At 38.4% G+C, this 8,697-nt stretch overlaps 1 protein-coding gene across 6 annotated transcripts in view; it reads left to right on the top strand.

Moving 5' to 3' along the window:
• LOC124875292 (ankyrin repeat and fibronectin type-III domain-containing protein 1) overlaps nt 1-8,697 on the top strand; it is a 204,827-nt gene that overhangs the window by 128,789 nt on the left and 67,341 nt on the right. For 5 of the 6 annotated variants that reach the window (XM_047377355.1, XM_047377354.1, XM_047377353.1 and 2 more), the window contains one exon: nt 7,792-7,832. In XM_047377355.1, the coding sequence (XP_047233311.1) occupies nt 7,792-7,832 (41 nt within the window). Of the gene's footprint in view, nt 1-3,870; nt 3,995-7,791; nt 7,833-8,697 lie in introns of those variants that run through there. The other variant, XM_047377356.1, reaches the window with a different exon arrangement.

Genomic DNA, 8,697 nt, shown 5'->3' with positions numbered 1-8,697 from the left:
ACAAGGTCAGGCAAAAAATAGACTTTTCCAAATCAATGTTTTTAAACATTAAACTAATTACTGAGACCAATACTTACAGTGGGTAATGTATATATGTTAGAGCAGGGTAAAGAGTTACTTCTAGTGACAATATGTCCTGCTTACTGTATGTTTAGTTGACCTAAACCTTTTGTAGAAACAAGAAGTCTTACTTCAACATAAACTGTAGGTGTGTGTTTCTGTTTCTGCTGCATATTTGGGTACAACAGTGTTGTTCATTATTCAGTGAAGTAACTTTCTAAAAATTTACTCAAGCATGACTACCGATACTTCATAATAATAGTAAAAGTAAAAATTATGTAAAACTACTGTACTACTGTAAAACTTACTCCTAAAAGTACATTTTTTGCGAAAGTATTCATCCTCAAGTTTTTCATATTTAGTCATGTTAAACGAAAATGAACTTCATTGTATTTCATTGGGATTTCTTGTAATAGACCAGTGCAGTAATGCAGAGTAGTGCTTAGTTGTGAAGTGGATTCATGGTTTCTTCCAAGAAAACATCTGAAAAGTGTGGTGTACACCTTTTTTACCCCCTTTTTTCTGATAACCTTAAATAAAATTGCTTCATGATGTCACCTCATTAGTAAAAATATTCCATCTGTCTGAAATTGAATCTCAGTATAAAACCAACTGTTCTGTGAAGGTCTCAGAGATTCATTAGAGAACCTTAGCAATCAAACAGGATCATGAAGATCAAAGAACGCAACAGACAGTGAAGAAAGCTGGGCTTGATGATAAAAACAATATCGCTAACTTTCAACGTATTAGGGAGTGCAACTGCAAATCTCCCGAAACACGGCCATTCACCTCTGAGAGTGGTAAGCAATAATTAAAGAACCAGCCAAGAAGCCCATGGTTACTTTGGATGAGCTACAGAGATCCACAGCTCAGGTGGGAGAATCTGTCCACTGGACAACTCTTAGTTGTGCACTCCATAAACCTAGCTTTTAAAATTACAAGAACATGCCATAAGAAGTCCAGTTTCCCTCAGGCTGTGTAAGGGACACACTTGTAGAAGAAGGTGCACAAGTTTGCTGGGAAAACACTATGTGTAGAAAAAAAGCACACTGCAGAAAAATCTCAACATAAAACACGGTGGTGGCAACATCATGCTGTGGGGATGCTTTTCTTCAGCACACACATGGAAGCTGGTCAGAGTTGAGGGGAAGGTGGATGGAATCAAAAAAGGGAAGTTCTCTAAGAAAACTTGTTAGAGGCTGCGAAATACTTCAGACTGGGGCGAAGATTGACCTTCAATGACCCACAATGACCCTAAACATACTGCTGTGCTACAGTGGAATGGGTCAGGTCAAAGTGTATGCACTGGTTAGAGTGACCTAGTCAAAGTTCAGATCTAAATTCATTTGAGAACATGTTGGAAGACTAGAAACTCTGTGTTCATAGATTCTAGCTATTCTGCAGAAAATTCTTTCCCTCCCTCCCTCCATCCCTCCCTCCCAGGGCAACATGGAGACCCATAGGCCAAACACTGTTATCAATTAACCATAAAATTAATGTTTTTGAACTTTGGGAAGAAAGCAGAACACCCAGAGAGAGACTCCATGCTGAAGAAGCCATAATGGGACAAAGTGGAACAATAAAATATGGTTGGATTAAAGCACCTGTTTATGAAAGAAGTACTTGTTACCTTAAAACAAAAACACTTTAATTATTTAAAAAAAATTTACAATTTATTTGTTTCCAATGCCTAAATAGAACCTTAACAAAATGATTTTCACTTAAAACATCTAAAAATTGAAGTCATAAATGTCTTCACAAGGATATTGTTTATTTTTTAGGATTGTATTTGCAATATTTTAAGTCTATCCTGGGTTTTAATTGCAGATTTATTTAGGTATGTGTGTGAAGTTGGTTTCCTGGTGCTTATCCTGAGGACAGTCCCACTCCTCTCCCAAGAGCCTGTTGAAGAAGGCTACACAAATGGCCCCGAGGAGCCCACAGAGAGCCCTTCAAGACTAAATTAGTGTTTGAAGCTGTGCGCTCATGTGAATAAATGTTGTGTGCAGTTGCATTTACATGCATTATGGTGTCACTGTACATCAGCTTATTTAATGCACCTTTCTTTGCTTGGCAGACACTAAAAGCTCGGATCAACATAAAATGTGAAGCGCAAATTGAGATATGAGAATTTTTGTTGGTTTACTCGTGTGTAACTGTTGACCTTACCTAAAATGTTCCATATTTTTTTAATGACTTACAATTGTTGTTCCTTTGTATAAAAAGACGTATGACTCAGACTAAATAAATAATGAAAATCTGACAGCTGTGACATGCTAAGGATAAGATTTGCCCATTTATGGTTTGCAGCTACTTACAAGATCTCATGCTCACATTTATGAAAAGGGCTTGCCTCCAGGATGTCACTGGCCAAAATGTCCCATATAAGGTCAACTTTACATGGAAAAGCAGTTCATAGTATAAAGAGCAGCGTGGGCTGTATGATTGTATCACGCTGCTACAGAAATGTTTGTCTTCAGGCGCTTTAAGTCTCATTCCATCATCTTTATATTCAATCACTTAATGCTGACACACAAATTCACAGAAATGAAATGGCAACAACATTGAGTGACATGTGAGGTGAATCCTGAAATGCTAAAAAATATTTTCAGCACACTATGAAAAAGTTGTAAATTACTGTATCATTGTTGGCTTTGCTAACTGCTAGCAATAGTCTCCATGTGTATTTCCTAGAGAGTTCTAAAAAGCAGCCAACATTTCCATTTCAAACATGTTCCATAACGATGATTGAAAGCTCAAAAGGATAAACAGAGCACACTTGCTGTACTCTAATCAGCCTTCCTGGTCTCACCTGAAAGTCTTGCTCTCTCTTGATTTCTTGCTGCCATCTTTAAATGTGTCACTGTTACACAAAGAAGCTAACCTAATAAACTCGGTGGGACTCACTGTGATGCATTTACTGACTGGAAACAGATCAGATTTTTTTAAATTTCGAGTCAAATGGTCAGTTTCAGTCGAGCTGAAAATCGTCTGATTCCAGCAACCAGCTGATCTCTCTGTGCATCTCTTTCTTGCAGTCTGGTCTTCAAGAAACATGAAAGGAGTCCAGCAATAATCCAGAAGATGCTTAAACCTTGAGCTTGTCTTGTTTTCAGTAAAAGCTCACATAGTTTGGGTTAAATACCGTGTGATGTCTCACACGCTGATTTTATTTTAAGATTCAGCTAAAAGAATCTGCATAATGTGTCTTGTTAACTAGCTACTTGAAACAAAGTGCCACGAGATTAAATGTAAAACAATTTATTGCTTTACCTGTTAATCAAGACTCAGTGATTCATTCCTTTAGGAACTTTTTTATTCCTGAATATTTCATGGTTCAAAATAGGGAGGCTTAATGAGCAGAAATTAAGTAAAAGACTACACTTTAGTGAGAGAGCAGGCAATGTTGAAAGAAAGACTTGGACAACTGTTGACGAGACCATCTTAAAAGATGAATGTATCTGTCTGCTTTGAAGCAAACTAAAAGCAATATCTGTTTGGATGAATTAAAGGTTTGAGGTTTCTTCTCCGTTGTCACTCCTTCATCTTCACAGCTTCATCTCTTTCTGTAAACCTCTCAGTTTCTTCCTTTTCATATTCTCTCTTGGCTTATGTGTCCATAATGAGCATTTCCTCCTCACCGACCCCCCCCCCCCCCCCCACAACCCCCCCATCCCCCCACCCCCCTCCGCTGAATTGGAGAAGCTTATCGCCTAGCAACCACAATTAAAGTACAACAAGTCAGTAGCGGTTGCAGCCACCATTGAAGCAAGCTTTTGCAAACCTTCGTAGAAGCAGCACGCTTTGCACAGAAAGCAGGGAAAACAGAGCCTAAGAGTTGAAGTTGAACAGGTGAGCAGCAGTTGGAGTTGAGACTAAAGCAGCGCACTGAGGACTGAGGACAGGGACAGTGAAGTAGCGTTAGATTTGACAGGTATGTGTGCCGGAATCAACAGATGCAAGGTGAATGCCTCCAGAAAATATGTTGTGTGCTTGTTTCTGTGCTTGGAGTCTTGTGGATTTTTAACTCTGTATGTATTTATGTTTGCTCGTGAGACTTTATGGAAGAATCACATGCTGAGGAGGATTAATGCTTTTTGAAGCGAATCCCAGAGAAACAGTTTGTAGATTATGAATCAGTGTAATTTCACAGCTGTAAAAGAATGCCAAGTTTCTGTTGGAATGTACTGTAAAGGCATTTGCTCAAACACCTGCCTCCATGGACACTGGTTGCATGATGCAGAGGGTGAAACCGTAATCTAATGGATTAATTGGGGGCCAATCTAAAAGATTAATTCACCATGCATTATTAATCCCCCGTCATGTGGTTGTGTACTTATTGTGTACTGTAAAACAAAAACCTTTTAGTCACTAAAAGGTTTAGATTTACTGTTCAAGCGACAGATGTTTGTTCTTGAAAAGCCTGCTAATAATAGTTTATATACTTTTCACTACGGTTGAAACAGCTATGGTGCTGCATTCAGAGACCGTGTTGCCTTCTGCAGAAGTCACCTTTTGTTCTATACAGATAGAATTTCTTAAACGGACAAAGAGGAAAGTTTCAGGTCATTTCACCTCTTTGCTAATTAGTATCAGTTTATATTTATGTGAAATCTCAGGTATAATTTATTTTCACTTTGATTATCTGTGTGTTTAAACCTATTTATATTTATTTTGTTTGTATCTCTGTTTGGGCCAGTCAACTCTAGACAGAAACAGTCCTGCTGGTAGATTTCATCTATTAGAGAGTATGGGGTACTATATATATATATGTATATATGTACATATATATATATATATATATATATACATATGCAGTTAACAAGCGGATGTCTTATATTGATGGTTCTTCAAACTTTAAAACACAGGAACATTTGTGGATTAATTTCTTGAAACAGATGTTTAGGAGTTAGCCTGAAAACTCCAGAAAACAAATATTGTTTATTAAGGTTTATTAAGCAATATTTATTTGTAGATGTCTATCAGATGACCAATGAACAGCAGTCTATTCATGTACCGCTACCTACCTTCACTCGTGATCAAAACACCAGAGACAGAGACTATCTCTATATTGTCAAGTTACAATTACATACGAAGGATTGCTGTAATTTCTGGCCTGTAGATTAGGTTAAGCAAATTATATTTAAAGCTTGCTAGAGGGTAGATTCAAGCTGCAAAAATAAAAAAGATTGTTTTAATTCAGGCTGCACGGTGGCACAGTTGGTAGCACTGTTGCCTTGCAGCAAGAAGGTCCTGGGTCTGATTCCCGCCGGGGGTATTTCTGCATGTTCTCCCCCTGCATGCGTGGGTTCTCACCAGGTACTCCGGCTTCCTCCCACAGTCCAAAAACATGCCTGTTAGGTTAATTTGTCTCTCTAAATTGCCCTTAGGTGTATGAATGAGTGTGTGCGTGGTTTGTGTGTTGCCCTGCGATGGACGGGCGACCTGTCCAGGGTGTACCCCGCCTCTCACCCATAGACTGCTGGAGATAGGCACCAGCTCCCCCGTGACCCACTATGGAATAAGCGGTAGAAAATGACTGACTGACTGACTGTTTTAATTCAGCAAGAGCCTGTTAATCGGCCATCAATTAAAATTAGGCGTACAGAAACATCTAAGACATGCAGCGAAGTGTGCCTTGAGGACCAACACACTCATTGTCCTGATCTAGTTATTAACCTGTATGACATACTGTGGCATACCTGCCATGGGCAGCTGCAGATAAAACCATTCTTTGGTGATTTCAATGGTATCCAAATATCCAGCTATGTTGGTTCAGCAAAAAATTCAAATGACAGCAAAAAGCATTAAAATTGGACATTTTATTTCAGAGTATTAAGTCCCAAAAGGTTCATGTTATGGAGCATGTCTGATTTTATTCTTGGTAATACCCTAATGTTAAAGAAGACAGTCCAAATTTAAGCCTATATTAAATACATATAACTATGAGTAAGCACTTGTACTCTGTTCAATTTTAAATATACCTTTCTGCTAAAGGGAAAGATTAAAATTTTAATTGAGAAATGTGTTTAAAATTGACACAATGCTGTCAAAGTTTTACTTGAAAATGTACACTAACAGTAAACTTCCATATGCATTCAAAACTGCACTTCTAATATTGTCGGCAGTGTAATCCAAAGCATTCCTAAAATTCTAATCCTGATAATTCTGTCTAATAGAGCATCCTAAAATAGTCCTCCTTCATCCCCCGCAGACCTATCTGTCAAATGAAGCTGGCCCACCTGCTGTCTTCCCTCTGAGGGAGCGTGGTACTACCTGAGGGGACAGTGGAGGAGCTGGTGGGGTAAAAGGTTACCATATCCTCCCCCCGCCAGGAGCCTGAAACCATATGAAGGGGCTGTATATGTGCTTAGAAGTCAGGTGCTGGTTAAAATGTCAACTCAATGCTCACATAAAAGGCGCAGCTAAAACGTCAGAGTAGCATCTTTCTGTTCAAAATGTCACCGTTTGACTGATATAAAGGTGCCAACAGTTTTCTCTAATGTCCAGTCTGAGGTTCCAAAGGAAGAGTTCAGTCAAGCAGCTTGACTATTTAAAGTCTTTGAAGTTTTTACCAAATATTGCAATAAAATTAAATATATTCATTATCTCGTTTAATGTGGATTTCAGATGTACATTGCCATGGAAAACTATTTACACCCTTTAAGGTTTTACACATTTTTCTTACATTAGAATCACAAACTTCAATGTGTTTTATTAGGATTTTACGTGGAAGACCAACGCAAAGTAGCACAAGGTTGTGAAATAGAAAGAAAATCCATCGTTCTCAGGGAAAACGTTTTGTTGGCCGATCACATAAAATCCCTAAGTTTGTGTAATTTGACAAAATGTGGAAAAGCTTAAGGCTTATGAATACTTTTCCAAGGCACTGTAAGCTTTGTCTTTTTTAAACTGATGAAATAGATTTACTTTTGAGGACACATGTACCAGCTTATCACTGCTTCAGAAGTCTTACTGGTAGAACAAGTCCATTGTGTTGCAAATGATTGATAAAAATACCTGTTCCTCTCACCGCAGGCTTCAGTTTTCTTGCTGAGTCCCACGATGCTCCTGCTGATGCACCATACTAGGGTATAGATAGGTGTTCATTTCTAATGATGAAAACAAGAAAGTGCAAAACAACACGGTTTTTCCATCCTAAGGACTCTGATTGATGCACACACATGTGTGTATACACTTTGCTTTTTGGGTGTTGCTCTGTCTTGTTTGCAGAGTTCAGGTTATGTCAGCATGCATCACCGCTGAGCTTCTCTAGAAGACATGGACAGCAGGAACATTACTAGTTGTGTACTTGCACCTTTGTGTATGGGTATATTTTCAGTTGGTGTGTGCCTTAAAGGTTGTCTCCTTTGGAGAGAGGAATTCGAATGTCTCCCGTTGAGCAGCGCCACCAGGAACGATTCGTTTTATACTTTCTGAACTCAGAGGACTTTACCTTCAGGGAAATGGCTTTTAAAAATATCCTTCACTCACCCTTCCTCTCTTCTCTCTTAAGACACCCTTTTTAAGCTTCAGTATACAACCTTACAGTCGCCACATTGCATTGAGCTATTCACCAGGTAGTTATCTGAACCTCCTGGACAGTTGAAGCTTGAAACCTGTAAAACCATCTAGAGGAGTTTTAGAGTTTTCTATAAGTTTCTAATGATGGATAACAAGGATCCATTCGATGCAGCTTCTAATGAATGCTTTTCTTCACTTTCTCTCCAGAGTCTGGGCTCTGCAGACCGCAAGGAAAACCAGCAAAAGAAGTAAGTCCCCCCTGTTAACCTGCCCGTTCATCATTCCATCCAAGCAGGCATCCAGAATTAATAAATTTAGATTTCCCTGTCTGGGTTCAGTCGTTGAAAGCTGCAAACAGCAAGAATTAAAATTCTTGCATCCAAAGAACATACAGCATGTTGCTGCAGAATCAGATGCAATTTATTGTCTTTCTGACAAGAGGGACAAAAACAGTTTCTTGCATACAAAAATTCCACACAGGTCCTTTTATACTAGTTAGTGTCCTGCTATTGATCCTGCTTTGAGTGAGTAAACACCACCATACATCCTTTAAAAATCACCTGAGTAATGTGTCTTACTGCAGCTCCTACTGAAAGCCTACTGAGCAACATTTCTACAGTGGTCAATCACTTATATGTCTCCATTTAAGAAAATCAAGTAAATTAAAATCTGTCTTAATAATGCGAAACATATTTACTCTCGCATTGATTTGGTACAAATGTTTACAGATTTTTACATCTGATGACTGAAAATGAATGGCAGCATCGACCTCAGTGTTTTTATTCTGCATCGTATCTTTAAGCTGCTCACTTAAAACTTTTACCTTATTCCTGTGTGGAAATGTAAGTAAATTTCTGTGTTTGTGTGTTTGAAACACAAGTTGGGATTATGAGGCTAAACCATAATCCAGTCTACAGCAGTAATACCTCTCAGGCATTCTGGTTTTACAGTGTGCCACTCTTTGGATTGATGAGAACTAAAACTAAAAAATTAAAACCTCTCTACTTTTACAAATTATGTTTGTAGGTCTACTATTTCAGAACTGGTAACACGTTGTACACTTGATGAACACAACATTGATTCTTCTTTTTTTTTTTTTAGCTGCGAAATCTT

The sequence above is a fragment of the Girardinichthys multiradiatus genome, chromosome 10 (assembly GCF_021462225.1).
Source record: "Girardinichthys multiradiatus isolate DD_20200921_A chromosome 10, DD_fGirMul_XY1, whole genome shotgun sequence".
Classification (NCBI taxonomy): Eukaryota; Metazoa; Chordata; class Actinopteri; order Cyprinodontiformes; family Goodeidae; genus Girardinichthys; species Girardinichthys multiradiatus.
This window is presented reverse-complemented; position numbering and strand designations above follow the sequence as displayed.